This window comes from Hippichthys cyanospilos, chromosome 17 (assembly GCF_059441005.1).
Source record: "Hippichthys cyanospilos isolate Australia breed blue-spotted pipefish chromosome 17, RoL_Hcya_1.0, whole genome shotgun sequence".
Lineage (NCBI taxonomy): Eukaryota > Metazoa > Chordata > Actinopteri > Syngnathiformes > Syngnathidae > Hippichthys > Hippichthys cyanospilos.
In genome coordinates, this window is record NC_142385.1 from 12,181,235 (window position 1) to 12,206,373 (window position 25,139).

General features: G+C 41.4%; 3 protein-coding genes and 1 long non-coding RNA gene across 7 annotated transcripts; 3 read left to right on the forward strand and 1 right to left on the reverse strand.

The window, feature by feature from the left end:
• The first annotated feature begins 11 nt into the window (after positions 1–11).
• Positions 12–13,847, forward strand: nbr1a (NBR1 autophagy cargo receptor a). 2 transcript variants are annotated; one of them, XM_088438261.1, is made up of 22 exons: positions 12–249; positions 564–626; positions 710–728; positions 848–870; positions 1,635–1,817; positions 3,126–3,203; positions 3,272–3,537; positions 3,930–4,049; positions 4,172–4,462; positions 4,799–4,958; positions 6,029–6,277; positions 6,533–6,649; positions 6,734–6,809; positions 7,430–7,540; positions 7,678–7,863; positions 8,508–8,579; positions 8,653–8,765; positions 8,840–9,210; positions 10,166–10,242; positions 11,307–11,394; positions 11,471–11,570; positions 12,514–13,847. In XM_088438261.1, exons 1-22 carry the CDS (start codon positions 148–150, stop codon positions 12,703–12,705), a joined length of 3,057 nt encoding a protein of 1,018 aa, XP_088294387.1. In that variant the 5' UTR covers positions 12–147; the 3' UTR covers positions 12,706–13,847. The 2 variants fall into 2 exon arrangements, with proteins under 2 accessions (XP_088294387.1, XP_088294388.1); XM_088438262.1 differs by having other exon boundaries at positions 7,472–7,540.
• A 255-nt stretch (positions 13,848–14,102) lies between these two features.
• On the forward strand, positions 14,103–20,294 carry tmem106a (transmembrane protein 106A). 2 transcript variants are annotated; one of them, XR_015868364.1, is made up of 10 exons: positions 14,103–14,276; positions 15,041–15,207; positions 16,417–16,480; positions 16,552–16,705; positions 16,806–16,946; positions 17,010–17,053; positions 17,119–17,172; positions 17,239–17,381; positions 17,887–18,656; positions 18,935–20,294. XR_015868364.1 is itself a non-coding variant. In XM_088438788.1 (8 exons), exons 1-8 carry the CDS (start codon positions 14,221–14,223, stop codon positions 17,345–17,347), a joined length of 789 nt encoding a protein of 262 aa, XP_088294914.1. In that variant the 5' UTR covers positions 14,103–14,220; the 3' UTR covers positions 17,348–17,764. The 2 variants fall into 2 exon arrangements, 1 of the variants encoding a protein (XP_088294914.1); XM_088438788.1 differs by lacking the exons at positions 17,887–18,656; positions 18,935–20,294 and having other exon boundaries at positions 17,239–17,764.
• Positions 19,000–23,610, forward strand: LOC148409710 (E3 ubiquitin-protein ligase TRIM35-like). 2 transcript variants are annotated; one of them, XM_088438786.1, is made up of 3 exons: positions 19,000–19,148; positions 20,501–20,688; positions 21,743–23,610. In XM_088438786.1, exon 3 carries the CDS (start codon positions 21,837–21,839, stop codon positions 23,211–23,213), a length of 1,377 nt encoding a protein of 458 aa, XP_088294912.1. In that variant the 5' UTR covers positions 19,000–19,148; positions 20,501–20,688; positions 21,743–21,836; the 3' UTR covers positions 23,214–23,610. The 2 variants fall into 2 exon arrangements, with proteins under 2 accessions (XP_088294912.1, XP_088294913.1); XM_088438787.1 differs by lacking the exon at positions 20,501–20,688 and having other exon boundaries at positions 19,043–19,148.
• On the reverse strand, positions 19,302–23,124 carry LOC148409711 (uncharacterized). Its single transcript, XR_015868365.1, has 2 exons — positions 22,748–23,124; positions 19,302–22,235 (listed from the first exon to the last, which is right to left on the reverse strand). It is a non-coding gene; the product is annotated as an uncharacterized LOC148409711 (long non-coding RNA).
• Positions 23,611–25,139: the final 1,529 nt, after the last annotated feature.

Consider the following 25,139-nt stretch of genomic DNA (forward strand, 5'->3'; position numbering starts at 1 on the left):
CGCGGAGAACGTCACCATATTTTTCTCGACGCAGCTGACGATGTAAACAAGAGAAGACAGTCGAGCGCAACAGGGAAATCGAGCGAACCGGTGACACTTTGCATTCAAAGACGCTTTTTCGGGGGCTGGGCTCGCGATCGGCCCGAAATGGGGCTCCCGGTGACCATAAAAGTCAATTTTCGAGGGAACGTCAAGAGATTTCTGGCGGGCGACCTGGACAAGCTGGACTGGAGCTCGATGGAAGCCTGGGTGAGCTGCTAGCCGAGCGTATTGGCGCAGTTCGGGGAGAACTAGGCCCGGATTTGGCCTAGCTTCCTAAGAGGACGCATTAACTCGCTAAATGTTTGAATTTAACACTTGATTAAATCTAGTAAGCATACGGTAGACGTAAGCTACCTTTAGGCCGTAATAACGTCGCAACGGTCGAGTGTTACTTAAGCGTTCGCTGCTAATGGATGATTATCAAGTATGTTTTGCTGTCATTCCAGATCAAAGCCTCATTGGGAATAAACCACTTTTGCTGCTAATGGATGATTATTAAGTATGTTTTGCTTTAATTCCAGATCAAAGCCTCATTCGGAATAAACCACTTTCAGGTCAAGTACTTTGATGAAGACAGCGAAGAGGTAACCTTATCAATGACTATTTACACGTGGTACACGGAATTTATTTTATTATTATTCAAATGTGTCCCCCTTTGTTTCTTTAGATTTGCATCAACAGTCAAGGTGAGAAATACCTGTTTCTTTTTTTCGGATCTGATCTATATTACTTAGATATTTTGATGATGCAATGTTATAGATTGTATTTTTCAAATGTTTTGACTAACAATTTTGCTATATTTCAGACGAGTACGAGGAAGCCATTAAGGTACTGCTGATTTCATGACCTTTTATTGTTGTGATCATTTCCTGACAGGTAGCCTAACCCAAAAGTGAGATCATAGACAAAATGATGCAGCGGTTTCACCGTGACATACCATCACTGAAAAATGTCGTTCTTTTATGATCCCCAACAAAAGGCCTAGTTTTCATTTGGGATTATTTTTTCAGAATTATAGATTATTTTTCTAATGGGGCGTCCATGCTGACATACAATGCTTGCATTCATTTGGCTGCAAACAGAGCGGAGCTAAATCACATAGGAAAAGTCAGTGTTTCCAGTTTACGACTGCTCTATATTTAGGAGTCTTTTTGACCCTCTGGCTATGAACTAATTTCCTAGCAAGCATCTGCTTGGCACACAGTGAAAAATTCTTGAGTGGTTTGTTACCTATCCCAATTTTAAATTTACTACCAAACTAAACATGAAACAATGAGAATTATTATTTTGTATACGACACCACTTTGCCTTAAAAACACACTTAAAAAAATGCTTGAAAAACGTGTCATTTAATTTTACTATTACAAATAAAAGAGTTCAAATCAGATATTTGTGTCCAAAGTGTGATTTTATTATCTAACATCGCTATGTAAGATTAAAGGCATAGTCAACTGGTTTCACAGCACGCAAACACAGACAAATCTCTCATTCTGACGTCGCTAAGCAAAATGTTACAAAGTTGTGTGAGGCTTTTTTATGTTACAAGTGCTATTGTATACTGTGCGTCATCGCGGCTCGTGTTTTGTTTTCAGAGTGCTGAGAAGCAGGGCAACCACCTCATCATGAATGTGTACAAGATGAAGGGCCAGGCCTGCGGCGGGCCGCTCAAAACCGAGGTCAAGGAGCTGAAGGGCGACCTCCGACCTGCGCCTCCTTACCCGTCGCGGGTCAAGACCGTGGACAAGGGCACGCAGGTCACCCCGGAGCGAGAAGCCGTAAGGAACCAATATGGCCTATTTGAACGCATGAGTCACTCAGTCAATGAATGACGTGAGGGATGTTACAAAACAATAAACAGGACGGAAACGTTTGACGTTCTATTGCAACATCTGCAAATAAAAATAGGCTATCGTCGCCCAAAAATAATCAGCATTATTGGGATTACCTTGATCTAAGATTAATATGAACAAACCAAAAAAATAAATTGCTGTTTTATTCTTTTTATGACATTGAATTGAAATAGCAGATTTTTTCTTTTCATTAATGTGACTTTTATATAGTCCTGAGTTGTAATTCTATAAATTTAGGTCCAGGTTTCTAAAAATTAATACCTTTAATCTGTGCAACACATTCAAAAAAGATTCTTCCTGAGGGTGGAGCAAAGAAACTGAAATGTGGTTGCACAGGTTGCACAAACCAGTCACATTCAAACTCATTGTAAATGGACACACCTACCACTATTTAAAATGCCTCTCATGAACCCCAAATCAAGTTCAGATGATTTAGTAGGCTTTTCGTGCCATGTTCAGAAAAACAAAGTAAGGCAAAATGCCATTTTCCTTTGTCAAATCATGTGGGCGGAGCTTGGCAAAATGTTGCATATTGATTGAAGTCTCGTTAATGAGCGAGCGAGAGCAATGCAATTCCACATCAAAAGGGAATATTTTCCCTGCCCGTTATTCAAATTGCTGTACCGCCTTACAAACTCTTCTAATCCGTCCGCATAGTTCTCACCCCCCCATGTTTGTGGAACATGTATGGAATGTGGATTGACATAACACGTTAGAAGGAAAAGTAGGAACTGGACTGTCTTGCTGAGCTGCAGTTAACTCTTCTATGCAGTGCTTCGCAATTATTTTTTTTTGCAAAGCCCCCCTAGGAAAAAGAGAACATTTCATGCACTCAAAATAATGTTGTTGTTTTTTTTATTTTATTTTTTTATCTATAAATGTTGTATAAGTATACCTAAACTATCTTTTTAACATTAGCAAAAGAAAAATGCAACATAAATCAACTTTCAATAACGTAAGTATTTTTTACAGCGTTTCTACATGTTACAGGTTAGTCTAAAACTGAAAAAAGTGAATCAAATGCAACATAAATCAACTTTCAATAACAACTATTTTTTACAGCGTTTATACACGTTACAGGTTAGTCTAAAACTGAAAAAAGTGCATCGAAGTGCCTGCAATATATAAAAAAAAAATGCTGACAATCATTGTATTGCATTTACACTTCACATGGCAAAAACAAAGCCTTTTCTGATTTTGGAATTGGCTAAAGTGTGCTTTTGGGTTCCCCAGGTGACCACCAAGGACAACAAGGGTTCCAAATCTGAAGATGAGCCTCCTCCCATGTGGTTCAGATCCTACATGGAGAAGGTAAATGTGATCCTCCCATCATATTTACCAACGATTTTCATCCACCCACCTTTGAACTTTCTTGACAGTTTAAAGACGAGGTGGTAAAGGAAGTCGTGGAGCGCATGTGCAGCGACTTCTCCGGTCAGTGTTGCACGCACAAGTCTCCCGCGCCGCCGCCGCCGCCCGAGGCCAGCGGGACCAGTTGCGCTCCCGTAATGGGCCCCAGGCCTGGCCCCCCCGCCACCACTGTGGGGCCCAAGCCGGGCCCCTCCACTTCCAGTGGGTCGCTTGGTTACACCCCAAACTGCAGCAGCTGCAACAAACTCACCTCTGAAGGAGCTTACAAGTGCAGGTTAGAAAGTGCAGTCGATCATCAGATCCTTTCCACAAATCATCTTCATTTCTGATTGTCTATTAAGTTTGACAGACTTATCTGATCGTTTTGTTGACATCCCCTTTAGCGCAGATCCATTTAGTGGATGCGTAACGCAACCACGGCCTTTCTGTAGCTTCTATTCTATGTGCCTTATAATGCAGTTTGCCTTGTACATGAATTTATTGATTTCAGATTTTAAAATAAGCTATTCATTGAAGGTGCACCTTATAGTGTGGAAAATACAGTGCATTAATGTAGGTATTCCCGAATTGGTTCACCTAACACTACGTGATTTGTACCGACTGCCCCATATAGTTTGTGCTAAGTCACATAACTTCTCATGTTGTCTCTTTTTTTCCCTCCGCTAGCGTTTGCCCATCCTGCATCTTGTGCGAGATGTGTCGGCACAGCCACGACCCCAGCCACAACCTCGTGAGAACCAAGACACCGCTCTCCATCCCCGAGCACGGAATGTCAGGAGAGTTAAGGTAAAAATTGACGATTGTTGAAACCTCCGCAAGAAGCTGCTTGGTTGTAGCTCACGAATTGTTAAAGCGCGTAAATTTTGGCAGCCAACAAAAAAAGTCTCCCTGAAAACATCCCAAACCAGGTTCCCACGGCGAGGAGACAGGACGGTGCGCAAGGCCGAGCGACAGCGCCTGAAAGCGGAAAGGAGGCAGCTGCGAGCCGAAGTGAAGGAAATCAAGAAGAAACTGAGACTGGAGAAGCGGGGCCTGCAGTGGAGCGGGCCCTCCACCTCGGGCCGAGCCGCCGCCGCCCTGACTAGCACGGCCTCCGCCTCCACCCAGGCCCCCGCCCCGCCTCCCCCGCCCGCTGCATCAGACACAGCCTCAGGTCCCGCCCCCGCCCCGGCCCCAGACCCCCAGGCCTCCAGTCCAGAGTAAGCGCCGCTTGGGAGGGGCGTCCAACAAGTGCTGAGTACCTCAAACTCAGCATGGATGCAAAAGTTTTTTTTTTTCCAAGAAAATGCCATCTTTGTAATCTAGTCTGTATGAGTGTGTCGCTGGCTGCTCTGCGCTGGTGGGGAAATGTCGGAACTACCTCAGTGTGAAAACTGCTGCTGCTGCTTCCTAGATTTTCTAAGCGAAATACTTTTGACCTGCACTCACACAAATCTGGGCTCCCGATTTTTTTATTTTTTTTTTTGGTTTGGTAGACAACAAAAAGATGAGAGCACAGGGCCGTTTTCAACAATGCTCTGTACACTTGAAACTAGGGGTCCCGGGGCCTCGCCCTCGTCCTTGCTGCCCACTATGGCCGCCTTGTTTCTGGATGAAAATCTGCCGGACGGCACCCGTCTGGAGCCCGGCACCAAGTTCATCAAATACTGGAAGATGAGGAACTCGGGAACTATCGGATGGACCCCCGAGACCAAGGTACCCCTTGCACCCCTCTGCCCCCCCCTTTTCTCTCCCAGGGGCCAGCCTCAACTCTTTGAGCATCTTCTACTGCTACACTCTTGAGTTCCTTTTTCTATAACATTTCCTTATCAAATATACCCTACCCACAAAATGGTAAAACATATTTAGTGATTGAATTTTTTTGCTGTAAAAAAGTTATTTTCCCTTTTTTCAAGCGCTTTGGCTGATGAATTAAGTCATGATTTAATTATTGAAGTAATTAAATAGGGAAATGGGTCACCGGTGTCAAACTCAAGGCCCGGGGGCCAGATCTGGCCTGCTGTATCATTTTATACGGCCCGCAAATGCTAATTTGACTTTGAAGTTTTTGGCTAAAATGCCAAACTTGAAAGTTGTTGTCTACATTTTTAAAAAAAAAAGTAGTTAATTACAATATATATTTTTTTAAATTAGGGTAAAGGGGAATCTGAAAATATTTGACTATATCTAAATGCGTTAACTTATTCACTGCCAGCCTATTACAAATAAATATTTGACACCTACAGCAGGATGGTTGTCGGCTTTTGGTTGAAATTTCATGGTTAGCTGTGACAATATTATAAGTAATTGTATATAGCTATAAGTTGCGAAGAAACTTGCCAATTTGTACATTTCGGTGGAAACTACACGTATAACTGCGCAACTTTAACATCAGTATTAGTTGGCAGACAGGATATGTAAACTTATGAGCATAACCATACTTTGGGCTCGGGCCCAAGTTTTGTCAAAAAAAAAAATGTAATTGTGTTGATGATGTCTTCTGGCATTTTGGTATCAAGGAGCTATGTTGCAGTAAGGTGAGGAGCTTCATTTAATCTAAGGTAGACTGACTCCTTGTGATATATGTAGACCATGATAAAACTTTTTTTTAACTTGGAAGTTACAATGTTTCATAGGCTATACAAGTGGCATATTTTCAAAAATTTCTCTGCTTTTGTTACTTTTATAATCGTATCTGTACTAAAAAAAAACAAATAGTTAGCCATACCTAGACAAATGTTGCCATAGTTGCCCAATGCTTTTTTGTGTGTGAACGTGGTGCCCAGCTGGTGTTCATGTGGGGCAACCTCGGCCTGGCGTCGGAGGAAAGGAGGTCGGTGCCCGTTCCCCTGCTACTGCCGGGTCAAGTCGGCGTGGTCAGCGTGACCTTTGTGGCGCCCGTGATGGAGGGCACGTACACCTCCCATTGGCGACTGGCGCACCGCGGACACCAGTTTGGACCGCGCGTGTGGTGCAGCATCGTGGTCGAGCCCGGCAACGGCCTCAAAGCTCTTCAGCACCATCGGAAACGACTGGTAGGTCATAAATATTGGATCCAGAAAATACTCCTGGTCGTCACTTTTTCCCTTTTTTTTTTTTTTGTGAATTTAACTCTTAATGTTAGTCATCAAAACAAGAGAGAAGCAGCCAACATCTTTCAAGCATTCTGGTGTTTAATTGCCATAAACATTTCCACCACATTTCCTGGTTGACGTCAATGGCATTCTTAGGTTGATCACTGACATTTGAAAGTTTTCGCTAATGTTACCGATTGTGGTCACGCTTTCCAGAGGGAGCAGCTGAAGCCAGGAGCCAAGGATGAGGAGGTCCGCTGCAAGGAGGGCTTGGCCGTGGACATTAGCCACAATGGCTTCTTCCTGCCTTACGTGGACCTGCTGACCGCTCAGGTGTGTGCCTCACACCACACACACACACACACAGCAATACATAACCACAATAGTAGAGTCACTGTCATTTTTTATTTTTTTTAGGACCTTCTGTCCTTTGAGTTGATGGATATCAACATTGTGCAGGAGTTGGAGAAAGTCCCAAACAACACACCTGTGGGTAAGTGCTGACGGCGTGTTTAGAAATATACCATGTAAACGTACAGGAAAATAATAATGACTCGTTCTTATTTACCATATTTTCCGCACTATAAGGCGCACCGGATTATAAGGCGCACCCTCAATTAATGACATATTTTCAAACTTTTTCCATTTATAAGGCGCACCCTCAATTAATGACATATTTTCAAACTTTTTCACTCACAATATAGTAATACTCAAAGTAATAATAGTCATTCAAATAATAACTCCAAACTCTCAATAGCTCATAATAACTCAATGTCAATATTACCAACCGTGTTCAACTGTAAACACACAAAAAAACAGGTAAAGCTTACTTTATCACTTCATTCTCCATTTATGAATCCCAATCTCAATATTGATCCATATATAAGGCGCACCTGATTATAAGGCGCACCAACAGCTTTTTAAAAAAATGAAGGCTTTTAGGTGCGCCTTATAGTGCAGAAAATACGTTACTCGAATACTCGGCTGCTTACCCTGTATGTTATTAGCATAAATAAAGAGGAACGAAATCATTTGCTGACCAAATAAGTAAAAATGAACCTAATCATGGCTAACAGCATATCGGTATGCTCTAAATTGATTTTCATATTTTAGATCTGACACCCTGCATTTCCCCTCTTCCCCACGATGCACCAGTGCTGGAGAAGGCTCTCACAGTGCAGATCAAAGACGACACGCAGGTCACGGGTGTCCGCAAACTTTTTGGTAAGAAGCTAAAAATGTAAATGTTCCACTTTTTAACATGGCTGTTTATTCGCTCAACCACTCCCAAACATAGCACCGAAGGTAATCCGTTATCTACGATAATTTTTCATAATATCAATGATGTTTGTCACATTCAGGAGGAAAAGCAAGGCACCCAAAGGAGCCCTCTTGGGAGGTGATGGTGGCGGCGGCGGCGGATGAAGAGCGCGAGGAGGAGATTAGCGGCGCGCAGTTTCTGTGCGAGACGGTCATGCGCTCCCTTACCTTGGAGGAGGCCCCCGACCACAGGCCGCTGCGCAGGAGCCAGCCTGGCCAGGTGCAGGGTAAGCAAGCACCACGACCAGCAACAGGGAATATGTTTTACATTTTTGACTCCTCTAGATGGCACTGTTGCACTCTTTGAAAATCATTTACTGCCGGTTAAAATCTGGCTTTGATGTCTGTAGCATTTAATTGCTGTAAATGAGATACTAAAATTATTATTGTGTTAGCGGAATATACTGTTGTAATATTGTGGAAAAGATACGTGGTTTTATGCATCTCAGGGTTGACTTGCTGTCAACCAAAAATGACATCACAGCTGCTCAGTTGAGCACCAATCACATGAGCTCTGAACAACTATGATGTCATTTTTAGTTGACAACAAGCGGCAAAACTGTCATCACCTGATCTGGATAAAAACAAGTGGATTTTGCTACTAATTCATACTCCAGAAAAACAATATATTTCAGAATGTCATGTTTAACCATGAGGAAAAAAAAATATCATATTGTAAAGAAATATTTGGTACTTGATTTTAGGTTTTTTTAAAAACAGATTAATTGGGACTTCTTCAATCCTGCAGGTATTACATTTTGATAGAAAGAATGCAGGAAAATAACCTAGTAATAAGCGAATCATAATACTGTTTTGTTGACAATTTGGGCTTTCTTTGACAATTTTTTATTTATTGTTTGCTCTCTCGCAGTTGTCTCTCGTGGCCCAAGTCACGGCCTTGAAAAGGAGCCGCTACCCGAGCGAGAAGGAAACGTGATACCAGGTTGGCACCACAGATTTTCGTGCATTACGTGTAATGATACTCATAATTTTTGTTTTGTTTTCCCGAAAAAAAGTTGTGTCGGAACCTGTCGGCGACGTCTTGCCTGAAGGACATGATGATGACGGGGACGATGAAGATGAAAACGGGAAGGATTGTAAGGAAGACAAAGCGGATGACTGGGATGAAGTAAGCGCCGCGTTTTTCGAGATCCGTACCAAGCTAGCTTTAGCGAAACTGACGTTCCTCCTGACGCGTCTCAGGTGAGCAGCCAGACGACATCGTCGTCCTCCTGCGACGACTTCATCATCGTCCTCCCCGACTGCTTCGACATGAGCCGTCCGCTGGGGGAGTCCATGTACAGCTCGGCTATGTCGCAGCCCGACGCCGTCATCACCGCCACGCTGGCCAGCCCCGAACTCCTGGGAGAGGAAGACTACGCCTCAGATGGAGGCGGGGCATCGCCGCCTGGAGAGGAGGAAGAGGAGGAGGCGGAACGGGACGAGGAATCGGCACGCGACGCTGTGCCCCTACCCGCCAGCGTCAATCAGATGCTGTGCGCCTCGCAGACCCTGGACGCCGCCACGCTCACACCCGAAGTTGTGCACCCGCCTCCGGCTATCTATTCACCCAGGTGAGACGTTTCTTCACTTCCTGTTTGCATTTCCCGTTCAGTCCGTTTTCTGTTTATTCGGTTCAAGCAGCGAGGTGCCTATGATCTATCCATTTCTATAGCCACTAATCTTCACAAGGAGTGCTGGTGTGCTAGTGCCTATCCCAGCCAATTGGTCAAAAACACCTACCATGCATGTTTTGGAATGTGGGAGAAAGCCAATTGGTCAAAAACACTTACCATGCATGTTTTGGAATGTGGGAGAAAGCCAAAGTGTCCAAAGGAAACCCAAACAGGCATGGGGAGAACATGCAAACTACACACGGGAACTGTAATTGAACCTGGGACCTCTGAACTGTGAAGCGGCCCTGCTAACAACTCCTCTAGCCTATTATTACTCTTTACTCTCTAAGATGTGGACCTATGAAATTTGGTCGGTATGTTCAGCACCACAAGAAGAAACACGCCGTAGCTATATGTTAGAATGTACAGAATATGAGTTACGAGTTTTTTAATGTCCATTTTGTAAACATTTGCATTACTCAAACTTTTGCCGTCATGTCCTCCACGGTTCTTTCAATCGAATTCAAATTTGGGCAGTATCATCTTTACACCTGGGCTAACTAATTGGGAAAAATGTTGCTATTTAAAAAAAATAAAAAATACATTGGAGGCGATGCATCAAAATTTGTGTTTTATAGTTCCTTAATAAAAAGACTAAACACTTAATAACTCAAGCAGTATTCACCCATATTAGCAGTCCTAGCCTAAAGACAAATTTGATAATATTCTATTACATTTAGCGCCATCTAGTGGCAAACAAAAATGTCATCTTTTACATTTTTATGTACTGCGCTGAGCCCATTGAATTGAAAATTTATAACTGTCAGGAAAGCCTCGAGACAAAAGCAGCCTATTCTAGTTGTGGACTTCCTGTTATAGCTTAATGTATGTTTCTACCTGCTTGTTCTCTCAGGTCAGAGGCTTTGTACCTGGCGGAGGACGCTTGTCACGCAGTCGATGATTCGCACACGCCGAGGGTCCACGCCAACGGTGAGGGTCATTATTTTCATATCAAGACATCTTAATTCAGAGACTGTTTATCTTTACAAACCTGCTAATAACTTCTCTTGTGTGTTAGGCTGTTTTAAGGAGTTTAGGGGCAGGGATTGTGGTGAAATACTAAAAGAAAAAAAATTCCCCTTGACTCCTTGTATTTTTTTTTTTTTTTAAACCAAAATAAACAAAAAGAAGGGATTGAAAGAAATGTAACCGTGGATTATTGCGTGTATTTTTGGGAACGAAATCTGTGATAAATGAGGGAACACTGCTGTGCCTTCCTAAAGGAACAAATAATTGGGAAACTCAAAATGGAAAGTATATTACACAAAGGGACACTAAACATCTATTAATTTTCATCATTTCAGTTAATAATTTCTCCAAATTATTGTTCAGGTACATTTAATATTTTAAAAATAAAAATTCCATTTGCCGTCAACTGAAAATTGCCAAGCACATCATTAGAGTAAAACAGGGTCTGAAATGGCTGGGAAAAATAACAAATGCATCACCAATATAATTACATTATTATTGTTATTGCACAACATTTTTTTTTTTGCCTGAAAATGTCCTGTGATTGGGAAAAAATGACAAGTTTACCACCAATAAGATGACATACTTATGATCACAAGATTTTATTGAAGGGAACACAATTCTTTTTTTTTTTTTTTTTTTAACTTGTGAAGTATTATGACATTTTCCATAAAAATTTAGGACATTTTATCAAGCTGTGATAAGTCAAATTGTATCCACTGCCTCGAGTGTATTCACTTCATAAAAGACAATGTTTTTTTTTTTTATTATTATTATTTTGGTGCGACAATTTTGTGTGAGAATATTCGCTTCACAAAAGATGTATTTTTTTTTTAGGGTCTAACGTTTTGCAAAGAGGATTTATTGTGTTTACAAGAAACCTTGTTTGGTGTGAAAAGGAAATAAGACTACCATGTTTTGTCACTTCAGCAAATTGTGCTATTTCCTCTTTTCTAACTCTAGCGTGTTATTGTTTTTTTTTGTTGTTTTTTTTTTTTTTCTGTCTCGCTTCCCTGTTTTTGCAGTTTCATCAGGTCTGTCCAGATCTGCAGGGTCAGCATCCAGCGCCTTTGAGGCGTACAACCCCAGGCCCAGCAACGCATTGCAGCCCAGGCAAGTTCTTCCTTCATCACGAAATAATCACGGGAAGGAATGGAGACGTTTCTGATCACAGCTGTCATCATTTCAGGGGTCAAGGAGGCCTCACGGAGGGTTTGGTCAAGGGGGCTCTCTCAGTGGCGGCGTCCGCTTACAAGGCTCTGTTCACCGGGCCCAACTGTCCCATACAGGTACATTACCTTCAAGCGGGGAGGAAGTGATGTCACAGCCAGGCCGAATGGCAACAAAAATGATGTACGGAGCGATGGCGATAACAGGAATTGGCGACCCAGTGGTTCATTCCACACCTATCTACTGATTCTCGTGGCATTTAGCAGCTTTTGCATACACAACAAGCCAGCGCCGTGCCCGCTGTCAACAAGCTAGCTTGCATTGTATAATTTCTCGTCAATTAACCATTGAGTACTGCGGAGATGTCCAATATGTATGTTGATATAGATTACACTGATTACGATGTATTGTAGGCATCGGGAATCATTTTCTTTTATCCGGCACATTTATATGATTATTATCATCATCATTATTATTATTATTGTAAAATACAGATGGGATTTTTTTGCGAATTGCGTTTGTGAAATATGAATGAAGCAGCAAAATCCAGCGTGTTTCCTTCATCTAGTGGTGGCTGTTTTGCCCCCTTTTTGGCAACTGAAAATCACATTAAAACAGCTCAGGGCACATCGGTAACAACCAATCACAGCGCAGCTTGCAAATGTCACATGACCAAACGCAGAAGCAGGTGAGCCACGATCGGTCATTACTTGAACTTTGACCAACTGCGATGTCATTTTTGGTCAACAACAACTTGCAAAATGGCTTGTCCCTTAGATGAATATAAATAGACGGATTTTCCTACTTTACAAATGCAACATTAACTCATTCATTGCCAGCGTTTTCAAGTCATAACAAAGCCCTAACAAATGAACAAATATGTTCCTGGCATTGAAAATCTGCACTCTGAAAAGACGTTAACATTTTTCTTTGGGATTGAATGAAGCATGAGAAAGAAATTTGATTTTTTTCGGTAATATGTGAGTCCTCATCATGTTTTTTCTTTAAAAAAAAAAAGATTTTACGGTCACCCAGCCTTCATCATGCCCTTTGCCCCCGCAGCGCGGCGTGGACCCGGCAGCCCGCCAGGACCCGTCCCTCATGGCCATGCTTCTGGAAATGGGCTTCCGGGACCGGCGTCTCAACCAACATCTACTGCGCAAGCACGGCTACAACCTGCTGCACACCGTCAACGAGCTGGTGCAAATGGCCGAGGACGCGCCGCCCGCGCGCGCCGTCCAGGCTCGTCCCTGAAGGGAAGGCGCGAGACAATGTCTTTTTTTTTTCTTCCTTTTATTTCCTCTTATGTCAAGACATATTTAAAGGGTGAGCAGAGTATCGTCGTATTCATTTGGACCAAGGGTGATAGCGAAGAGCTGCTTGTAGATGAGTCTTGATTGGTGGTTAGCTTTATATGTGGGATGAAAATTGAAGTATTAAGTGTTTTTATACGGACGACGTCTTTTTGATGGGTCTCGCGCTAGCGTCCCTTTTCCACTGCATGGTACCCCCGTGATACAAAGTACTATTTGTGCTCAGACAGGGTTCCCGATAAATGCTTAGCTTGGCCCGCAGTCAAACTCCTTTTGCATCAAATTTTGAGAAAGTAGGATTTCTAATTTTCTAGTATATTCAGACAGGGTTCCGAGTGTGATGGTAGAACATTGTAAACAAAAAAAAAAAATATCACAGATGCTTGTGTTGGCTTGAGCCATAGTCTCCACTTAGCTGCACTGGCTTCCTTGCTAGCCTCAATCTAAGAGTATGTGATGGCGTGGTGCATTCACTGCGGCGCGGTTTTCCAAACCGCGCCGGTACGTCGCAGTGGAAAAGCGACGAGGGAATCGTCGGGTGTGGAAAAAGTGCAAATAGCAACGCGACTCTCCGTGTAACCGTAGTCCACTTTGCCTAAACAATGCAATCTTTTTGTATCCGAGTACTGTTCTCTTTTAGACGTTGACGTGTGGAATGTATACAAAGAATATATAGCTAAATCTATATCGCCGCGGGATTTTCGAGTGACGTTTCCGGTGGTCCGCTTGACGCCTTCTTCCCGCTCTTTCACCAAAACCTAGCTCGTATTTTAGCAACCTGAGATGTCTCCGCAAACAACACATTCCTCAATCTCCAGTGGTACCGACACAATTTTTTAAAATTATTATTGCTGTCATTGTTGTTGCCTTTTTATCAAGCATCTTCGTTTTCTGTGGTGTGTGGTTTCGGAGCAGATTCCTATTCTTTTATCGACCCGAGTGTGATTTTTGAGGTTTCTGCGTGTCGTGTTGTCGGTGTCGTGCTGAACGTCAAGATAGTTTGGAAGAATTCCATTTGTCACATCTTCTGCAAAACACATAATCTTTCTGCTGTAGATCCCAAAATAAACAATTTGCACATGGCTTGCATCTCAGCCTTGAGTTAATTCTCTGTTTTTTTCCTTACAAAGTAGCCTTAAAATTGCAAATCATGTCCGTGTATGTGTATTACATTAGAAAAGGGCAAACATTACGTCATATAAGAGAAAAAAGAAAACACAAAATGCGTCAAGACGTCAAACCAAATAATAATTCAATTGAGTTGCAGTACACATTTTCCGCCATTGCGGGGCAGTAAAGATACCTGTCACCTCAAGATAGCGGAAGTGTTCCGCCCACGTTAGATTTTGTTTGCAGCAAGAATGAGACGACACGAAATTAGTTTTACCCTCGAAGAATTTGAGAATTTAAGCCCTTAAAAGTCTGATTTTATGACTTGTGGGCCGCTAAGTATCTTATGTATGTCACGGAAGATGACGTCTGTACTTTGAAAGGAAAGACTGCTGATTTAAGGTGAGTAATATTGACACCACATGACGCATTTTGTTCCAAATAAAATTGAAAAATGTTGCAAAAATACGTAAAAGATACGAAGAAATGTTTTGATATCCGGAAGCTACTGTATTAAAAATAAGATAGCTACAGCCGTTTCAAAATTAAGCGAGTGTTTTGTATTAATTATAAATTCAGCCAAGTCACGCGAAGAAATGTTTTGGTATTCGTAAACTACTGTATTAAAAATAAAATAGCTACAGCCATTTAATAATTACATTGATTTTGAAAAATCACGTGCTCATAACCGCGAATGATTAACCAAAATACGTGGGGGGTGAAGCCACGTCCACAAACAGAAGTGCAACCAAATTATTACGAATCATTTTAAACATCGCGACTAAAATGTTTTCAAACGAAATTGACAAAAATCCACACAAAAAAAGTGGCTAATGGCGCAGTGATATTGAGCGTACCGGAAAGTGACGTCATTATTTGGGGTTTATTACGGAGATCCGACTGCTTGGAAGCAACTCATTTCTTTTCTATAAAGGAAGTCCACTTTTTGTATGTGTGAATGAGTTACCTCACTTAGAAAGTGTTTGTAAAAATAAAAGAAGTGCAATGTGTCATCACTGTGGACTATGATTTGTCTCAGTGCTTTTATTGGTCTTTTATGACTATGAACGTACAGTTCAGTAGTGCAGCTGAACTTATTCACAAGCATTTTTTTTTTTTTATTAGGGAATATAAATTCATCAACCATTTTTTGTTTGTTCTCCGAGAGGTGACCCACAATCAAGAGTGATGGTTTCGAGCGGAAGCACCGGGTCCAGTCCGGAAGAGGAAAAGCAGTTGGAGCCGGCGAAGACGATGAAATATTTCCCACGGTACGGCTCCATCGTGGGAGATACCTGCCCCACTTGTCGCGGCACTGGACGGATTCCAAGAGGTTTGTTGAATCTTGAAAAAGAGCACGTTATGGAAAATATGTATGGAAATAGTCCGATTTTTCGTGTTTTATCGTCGTGTAGTAATAGACTAAGCCGTGTTTCGATTTGCATGCTGATTTGGGTTCTTGCACATGATAGAAGGTGATTTTTCCCCACTTGGCAAAACACAACGGTGCCATCTACTGGCGAGAAGGAATTAATCCAGCTCATGTGTTTTTTATTTCTTTAAGTGTTGATGGCTGGTATCGTTAGGCTTTGACTGTACCCGATACCTTCAAATACATTTTTTGGAGGGTTAATTAAAAATATGTTTGAAAAACATGTCAAATATTTTCGAATGAATTTTTTCTTTCTAACAAAACTGATTCGTCAACCACATAAATGAAAAAATGTTGATCAATTAATCAAATCAGTCAAATCAATTGATTGAAAAAATGTTGATGAAATAGTTAAAATGTGAAGGTGAAAGATGACAATGATTTTCTTTTGATAAATGTATTTCACGTATTTTGAATTCATTATATTATCAAGTTTAATAACATTGACAAAACACTGTTTATAGATAATTTCTAAATGTGTCAAGCTTTATTTTAATAACGAAAATACAATTCTCCTCATATATATATATATATATATATATATATATATATATATATATATATTGTCAGCTACATAGCATAATTGCTTTAAGTCAAATTTCAAAACCGTTTTTAGAGCATATATAACAGTATTTTTGCGGCATAATTTTACTGTTGCTTACTTTCACAGCTGTTTAAGTAGGTTTTTTAATGTTTTTTTTTTTAATCTTACTTTCTCAAAATATTCAAATATGATTAAGCCATGTAAAAGTTGATCATACTTTACATAGTTAAAAATATATGTGCAAACTTAAAGGGAAAACTTTATAAATAAAAATACTGTAAGGTTAAGCCATCCTAGAACTTATTTTGAATCATGAAGGCTAGAATCTGCTTCCCCTAATGTGGCATTAATTTGCGTCTTTACTGCGTCTTAAACTTTCGCATACCATTTTTTTATTGATTCTACAGTATTTAAATGTCAAAAATGGAGAAACGATAAATGAAAATGCGTCAAACTTCAAACGAGCTGTGAACGGAGTTGCAGTACACATTTTTCGCCACTGTGGGGCAGTATAGATAACCTGTCATCCTCAAACACATCAGTGATAATCGTTAGTGTGTTTTCAGGCCATCAAGACCAGCTGGTCGCTGTGATCCCATGTAACGATAAAAGACTGAAACCCAGACGCACGTAAGAAGACCCCAGTCCAGCACGACTATCAGGTCATCATTTGGATGCTTAATATTGACCTTCTATTGCAGGAAGTTGTACGTGTGCGTGTCCATGGCGCTGTGTCTTTTCCTCAGCTGCCTCATCCTTTTCTTCCTCTTCCCCCGGAGCGTCACGCTGACGCCCGTGTCCGTGCTGTCCGTCATGGTTTACTTCACGCCGGATTCGGTGCAAATGGAGGTCACGGTGAGCCTCGCCCCAAACCGGACACATTTTGTTACAATTTTCTTGTTTTTTGTTTTTTTTTCCTTCACTCATTTTGCATTTTCTTCCCCCTCCTCTCCAGAACCTCATCCGAGTCATCAACGACAACTTTGTTCCGGTCCAAATCGTGGAGCTGGACGTGCAGGGTCTGATCTCCCGCGTGGTGGTGGGCAAAATCAAGCTGTCCAACATGTCGGCCATTCCATCGCGCTCGGACAAATCGGTAAAATGACAAAATCTCCCCAAAGTGTTTTTATTTTAAACTCTTTTTCTTTCGTATTGACAGTACACCTATGAAATCGACCTGCCCATTACGGATAAAGGCCTCAGGTGAGCGCACATAATGATCCTCTTGTCAATCAAGGAGATGATGAAACACACTTGGTGTCTTACAGCACCTTCTGCCAGTCCAGCGTCATCAAAATCCACACCTTATTCCTGGAGCTGCAGTACGTATTAAGGCCACTTGAGGCCGCTAGTGCGGCGCTAAACGAACACCTTTTTACCTTTTCCAGGATGACCATGAATATTTCGTATCTGTCGCACACTGAGCAGCTGTCTCTGGAGACTTTTGAGTACATCGACTGCGGCACCAACTCCACCATGCCGCACCCTGTCAGATGAATGTGTGTGTGTGATGTGAGTCTTCTCAAGTGGGGTATGCCTTCTTTTTTTTTTTTGATCAAAGTGAGCTAATTGTCAATTCTCAGATGTCTCAAAGATTATTTTGAGGTTTCTGCAGAGAAAATGAAATGCTAATGATTGTAAGGTTTCAATTTTTGCCATCGCCAATCCTCCTTGGGCACAGCAACACACTGGCTGTCACATTTTGAAAATCGCTCAAAACAGCTTTTGTGTGACCAAAGAAGCACTTTTGTGACACGAGGGAGAAAATGCTCTGTGATTGATTGTTGCACTTTATTATTATATCCAAGTCAATTTCAGTTTTGTCACTGAAGGTTTTATGAGTTGTCAATGAAGGGAATAAAACTAATCCAGCAATGAAATGTAGTCTGCATAGTAAAAAAATATTTAAAACAATTTCCATTCGTCATTATTTTATCTTTCAAATCACAGCGCGCACTTGTGAACTTTGATCTCATGAGATATCTCACCTCGTGGAATTTCTTGCCCCCATCCTTAACTGAAACTCCATTTTCTAGAGCCGCTTATCCCCACAAGGGTCGCAGGCTTGCTGGCGCCTATCTCAGCTGGTTTCGGGCAGTAGGCGGGAAACACCCTGAATTGGTTGCCAGCCAATCGCAGGGCACACAGAGACGAACAGTGATTCACGCACCCAATCACACTTCGGGACAATTTAGCCCTGCAATGCATGTTTTGGGGACGTGGAAGGAGAGAACCCATCCAGGCTCGGGGAGAACATGCAAACTCCACACAGAAAGGCCGGAACCAACGGGGACTTTGAACTGTCGCGCTATTTCCTTTACTGTAACTTGTTGCTGTTAATAGACACCCTGAACTGGTTGCTAGCCAAAACTGGTTGCTAGCCAATCACAGTCCTCATAGCCATTTTGGTTTCATTTATGTGGCTTGTAAGAATCTGGAGATTCTTGTTGAGCTGGGACTTTATAATCTGAGGCTGATGTGCTGTTTCCTTATCTGTAACTTGTTGCTGAAAATAGATACCCTGAACCGGTTGCTAGCCAATCACAGTCGTCATAACCGTTGTGGTTTCTTTTTTGGGACGTGTAAGAAACTGGAGATTCTTGCTTGTCAACATTCTTTGCCTTCTTCAGTAAGGTTCATTATTTAAACAAAAAAACAAGAACAATTCCCCAAGTTATCAGTATAAACCGTCATGCGTTCCCGGCTCAGCCAGTCGCCCAGCGACTCCTCAGAGCAGTGAGATGTTCGCTGAACTCTTCGTTTTTGGGACTACCTGAAGTTGCATCCAGTTCCAAGCATTGAAATGGTACGATGACACTTTTTTTCAACAGTATACACTCTTTTTTTGATGTTGAATGCCGGTGGAATAGATTTACAAAACAAAATCGCTTAATCATTGACAGCAGTTAGCAAGAATCGTGGATGAGAGTCTTCTTGTCTTATGTACACTAACGCAATATGATAGTTGTTCGAAAATCACTTTCGGAGGTTTTCCAAAATCGGAAAGAATGAAACTAGCAAATGGCATTCACTTTTACAGATCTATTTTTATTATAGTTTGAATTGTTTTGTTTTATTTTCAAGACACAGATGACTGGAATGGAATGATTCACAGCCTATTTCATTGAAGCCCGAAGACACAAAAGAACACATATGGAACCAGTAAAACGTTACATCCTCACAAGGGCCAAGGCAACCAAAAACGAGAAAGATCTCTGCTGTTTTGACATCTTGAATGGTCCTGTCATCCTGCCATGTCGCCACAGCATCAGTTCCATGTTTCTGCAACGGAGGGAAGGTAAGAGAGATTGCTCTTATCTCTCTTCTCCACTCTTAAAGTCCAACTCCATGGATCCATTTCCAAACTTTGCATGCAGCAATGAGTGTGAGGCCTCTTAAACCTTAGAGGAATTTGGCAAAATCTGCAACTTGGATCAAGAGAAACACAATCTCTTCTGTTTGGACTACCAGAAACCTGTGTGCAACATCTACTAATGTACAAAAATCCACGCTGGCCACAATCTCTGTCCCATCCACCAAGCTCCGTAATATCACAAAGAGAAACTCGTGCTGGAAGCAAAAGAAGAAAAAGTCACATTTCCTCATTCTGCATGTTAACAAGAAGGAAGAGGAAGATGCCAAAGAAAAAGACTGAATTGAAATGAGCTCTGAATTCCAATTGAATTTGAATTTGAATTGGCAAGCAAGATGCAGAGCTGAAATTTGAATAGCAAGAATTAGAATTGAAATTCCATCAAACAAATTTGTGATGTACATTTTGAAGTGTATTCATACACCTTTTTAGAACATGAATTCAAAACAATTAATTGTAAGAATTTTATGTACACCAGGGGCGCTCAAAGTTTTTTTTTTTTTTTTTTTGCCTCGAGATCGCCTACTAGGTACGAGGCGAGAGTATTAACAGGAAAATGTCAATTTACTGCTTTATAACACAACATGGCCAGCCAATGCTTCAAAATAAGCGACCTTAATGAGTAATGTATGACGCCTTGGTACGCTTTTATTTTGAAAGCCCCCTCTGGAAGCGTGGTCGCAACAACGATTAGCTTTTGCCCCCAGAGGGCGCTAAAATCAAGCGACAACCTACGACTGATTTTTCTCGACTGGTGGTCTTGTTTTTCCGGCTGAGCGCCCCTGATGTCCGCAAAACTTAATTATAGTGAATAAAGAGTTGTATTTTTTTTTTAACATGACAATTATTCAACTACGGCAGATAATTAAAATTGTAAGAATTTTTTTTTCTCTGATTCTCTTGCAAACACCTTATGCAAGCAAAATAACAGAATGAACACATTTCTTTCATCACATAAAAATGTAATTCCCCTCACACCTTTTGTTACGAATCGATGATGGTGATATTTTTCCCCCGTGATTGTTTTACATGGAGTGACACTGTGATTAAAGGTTGTAAGATTAAAACTGAGTGAAATCCATTTTGTTATTTTACTTTCTTCCATAGAGATATTTTATAGAAAGTGACCTGTCCAAGAAACGGATAAAATTCACGTTAGCCACAAGTTTTGTCCCGTCGAACAAGCTTTGCAATATCACAAAGAGAAACTAGTGCAGGATTCATTTTTAAATGCCTCTTATGGTGATATCACATTATCGTTGTTGCACTTTGTCCAGGTCGACTGTTGACAGCAATAAGTGGACTTGAAGACTTTTTAAATGCGCCACACCTTCTCACCAGCTACTCGGCACTGCAGCTCCTTAGTGAAGTAAAAGTGTAGAAAAGATTTTTTTTTTCCCCCGTTTGGGGAGATTTTGTCAATTTGACGTTGCTGCTTGATTGCACGCCGAGCACCAAATTAAGGGTAAGCTTCAATTTAATACTTTTTTGACATTGTAATTGTTTTTTTTTTCTTGGAATTTGCTTTGACGGGTTGTTTTCGATATAGAATGTAAAATAGGCGAAAGTTGCTTTTGTTACAAAACACTAAAAAAAAGGGTATCATTGTATAGAGATTTGAGATATGAATAATTACCCCAGTTTTTAAAAACCAAGATATATTGGGTTTTTTTTGTTGTTTTTTTTTTGTCAGAATCAGCCAATGGTCTGATATGTCATATAAGACAATTGGTGGTTTGCAATAGCACCGCAAATTTTGGTATCGATCTGTTACCACGGGGTATCACCTTTAATCAATTTAGGGAGCAATATTTTCAAATTGAAGTGTTTTTTCTTAAGGTAGATGCGGCACTGAATGGCTTTCTCAATTTAAATGTTATCACGATGTTATGTTTTTAATTCTTTATCAGTTACTGTTCAGAAATGAAAATTAAAATACTGTTAATCGGGAAGTAAAATACAAGAATTAAATACACCGCAACAACGCATGAACGAACATAATTGAATCTAAAGTGAAATTGTGCTTGTGTCGACCTGATTTTGATACTGATTTGCTATCATTATTAAAGACATTTGGATCAATTTAGCCACCATTAAAACCCATGGGGTATTTGTCACGGACCCTCGACTTTCTGGTAACCACTCATACACGAACAGCCACGTTAAATATGAACTTTTTATATTGCTAGTTGAGCGTGACACTCGTAAATCATTTGCAGGGAAATAGCGCCCCCCTGTGGAATCTCTGCCGAAGCTGTATTTGTCCTCAGATTTATATCGAGCCAAACTGAAAGTACTTACATGAGCTGGACCCAACCTCTCGTTTATGTTGAAATCCTATTCATGTGCGAATTTGGACAGCAAAATTGTGGAACCTCTAGATCTTCAGAACCAGATAATGCTTACTAACTATCAACTATTATTATCATTTGTTTGTCTTTGCGGATGCTTGGTTTTACACATGATTTTTTTTCCCCTTTGGACGCAACTGGTAATAAACTGTTTTTATGTGATCACAGATAAATTTGGGGCCGTATGACTGTGACGTAGCAGTCCATTAAAGTGTGAAGACACATGTGACGCTTGGAGACTAACGGCGTCCTCACAAGGACAATGGCTTTGCGAGCAGAGGAAGATTTCCACTGTCCAACCTGTTTGGACATTTTTAAAGATCCTGTCATATTGCCGTGTTCTCACAGCGTCTGTCGGGCGTGTGTCCAGAAGTGGTGGGAGGAGAATGGGACTCGCTCGTGTCCAATTTGTAGAAGAAGGTGCAGCTCCATGGATGTCATTTCCAACCTGGCACTGAGGGGTGTGTGTGAGGCCTTCACACAAGCCCCGCTGGAGTTTGAGGACATTTGCATCTTGCACCAGGAGAAACTGAAACTCTTCTGTTTGGACCACCAGAAGTCTGTGTGCCTGGTGTGCAGAGATGCAAAAATCCACGCTGGACACAAGTTCTGTCCCATCAATGAAGTTCCGCAACATCACAAAGAGGAACTCCAGTTGGCCCTGCTGAATGCAAAGAAAAGACTGCAAGATTACGCTGATATTAGCGACAACTGCAACGACCAAGCAGAGTACATCAAAATCCAGAGTGCTCGGATCGAAAGCAAGATTAGGATGGATTTCGAGGAACTTCATCACTTTCTGCGGGTTGAGGAGGAGGCCAAGTTGTCTGCCGTGAGGGAGGAAGAGCAGAAGAAAAGTCAAATGCTGAAGGAGAAGATTGACGCGCTCAACGGGGAAATGGCCGCCCTCTCTGATGTCATCAGAAGCACAGAGGAGCATTTGAAATCCGACCACGTGTCCTTGATGAAGAACTTCCAACCCGTCCTGACCAGAATCCAAATGCTGCCCGAGCAACCTGAGCTGCCCTCAGGAGTTCTGCTGGACGAAGCCAAACATGTGAGCAACCTCAAGTTCTCCGCGTGGGAACGAATGAAGGAGATGGTCTCCTACAGTCCCGTCATTCTAGACCCGAACACGGCCGGCCCGGCAATGGATCTTTCAGATGATCTCACCAGTGTGGGATTCAAAATCGGAGAGCGACGTCCCAAGAATCCGGAGAGGCTGTACTGGAAAGCTGTTCTCGGTCCCCCTCTGGATTCCGGAACGCACATCTGGGACGTGGACGTGGGAGACAACGCTGACTGGCGGCTTGGGGTGGCGTGGGGGGACACGCCCGCCAACATCAAATCGTGGGCCGTCGGATGTCGCGACGGCAGATACAAAGCGCCTTCGGGTTCATATGGATCCTGGAATCCGCCAGTCAAACCGCAGAGGATCCGAATTCACGTGGACACAAACCAAAAATCGGTTTCATTCTCGGAATCTCTTACAAGCGCTGAGTTAGGCATAAAGAATCCTCCCACTTGGCCCGATTTGATTGGTAACAGGAAAATGTACCCTTACTTTTACACCAGAGATAAAAGGCCTCTGAAAATCACACCCATTGGCTTTCAGGTTATGATTCAAAGCCCGCTATGATGTTGGAATCGTTTTACATGTGGCAGCAGCTCGTAAATTACTTTTTTTTTGGCGATTGTTTATTTGTCTTATTGATTTACGCTTCAGGGCAGTGGAAAATCTTTGACTTAAGACAGCGTACAAAGAAAAATCAACGTGAGCAATAACGTACAATCATTTGTCTTAAGCGTTTCCAGCTTATTTTTTACTTGTAAATGAATTTTAAACAGAGTTTGTTGTGTGCAGTAGTAGCCGCTAGAGGGCAGAATTTCTCCCAACAATATCGCATTTGTGCATTGATGTACTTGTGTAGAAATAATCACAGTAATCTGTCCGTAAATGAACGTGGCAGACGTGTACGATGGACAGTAAATGATTCACGCTTGGTCTGATTAAACTTTGACTTGTATAGCTTGTCTATGGCGTGATGTCGTCATTTAACATTTTCTTTCAACTGTCTCCAGCCTTTATCATTGAATCGCGGATCTTTGTGATCACAAATATCCACAAAAGACACATCCCAAGTTTGGAAACTGAGACGTTGTCTTCACAATGACCACGGCGAGCCGAGCTCGTGTCTACGGCGGTGGTGGAAGGGCAAAGATCGGTTATGTCCAATCTGCAGTAAAAAGTGGAAGTCCATGGATCCCTTTCCCAACTTTGCACTGTGGGATATGAGAGAGCTAGAAGATGTCAGAAGGGTCATCAATCGATGTGTCCGTTGGTCAGACTCTTATCTGAAATTTTACCACTGATTGATTTGTACGCCGTCTCATTGCAGAGTTTATGTGCAAAGTTGCCGCTAGGTGGCAGAAACTCCCCATCAACAAAGTGAGTTTTCTTTTTTGTAAATAAATTGCATAGTCGTCTGTAGTTTTTTTTTGTTTCACTGCAAATCAAGCAGAACAATCAGCATACCATGCGCATTTAAAAGTCAAGTGAGAAGATTGAAATTTTTGTGTTAATCGATTGTTTCTAGGTCTTTGAGCCCCTTTCAACTTTAATGTGGGGTTTCTCGTTGTTTGGTTGACTGCTTGTACATAAACAGCAAAAGACAGAAAAATGCATTTCATGGGAGATTCCCAACATAGTTTTTCATCAATTACAATTACGAATATATTTGTTTAATATCACTTGCTATTTCTATGGGTGAAAAATAATTTTGACTGTATTTGATTGGTTGGCAAATATGAACTGTTTCCTTTTAATTCAAATATAAAACAATTAGTGTTAGTTGAGAGTAGGGTTAGTATTTCGAGAAGATTCGAGTTATCTCAGTTATTCCTGTTCTTCTCCAGTACTGCATAATAATATTCTATCTTACTCGTAATTATATTCTCTAGTTTATTTATTTTGTAATATTTCTTTAATAGTTAGCCGGTGGCTAGCCTCGAATGAAGTGTTGACATTCGCGATTCGCATGAGACAAGGTGCATTCAATTGCATTCGGACATTTGACAAAGGTAGAACTTATTTTTTTTCTTACATATGATCTATTTTAGACTTATTTACGGTTTCCTACTATACATTATAGATTTATTCATTTGTGAATTCATGTCCTGCTGTTGCCCATTGCCTAATTTGCCTTGCAACAGCTGACTAAGGGGAGTAACGAAACTTTTGTGTATTTTTTCTAACTGTGATGGGGTCCTGATTATCTGCACGTGTTCAGAGCGCAGAATAAACATGGAATGTTTTGAAATGCATCGAAGAATTGAAATATCATTGTTTAGGGTGATAAATCATAATTGCACGTGGTTAAAATCACTAAAACGTTAAACGCTAAACGGTCCCCCTTTAAGAATTTAATTACGCAGTGCCAGGTGTTTTTACTTGAGATGGGAGATTGAAGTCATGTGACTTGACTGAAGTTTAGTTGCCCGGAAGGACTTTCTTGGGATCAATTCGACAAACTTTAGGATTTCAGTCGGCTAATTAATTTTGGAA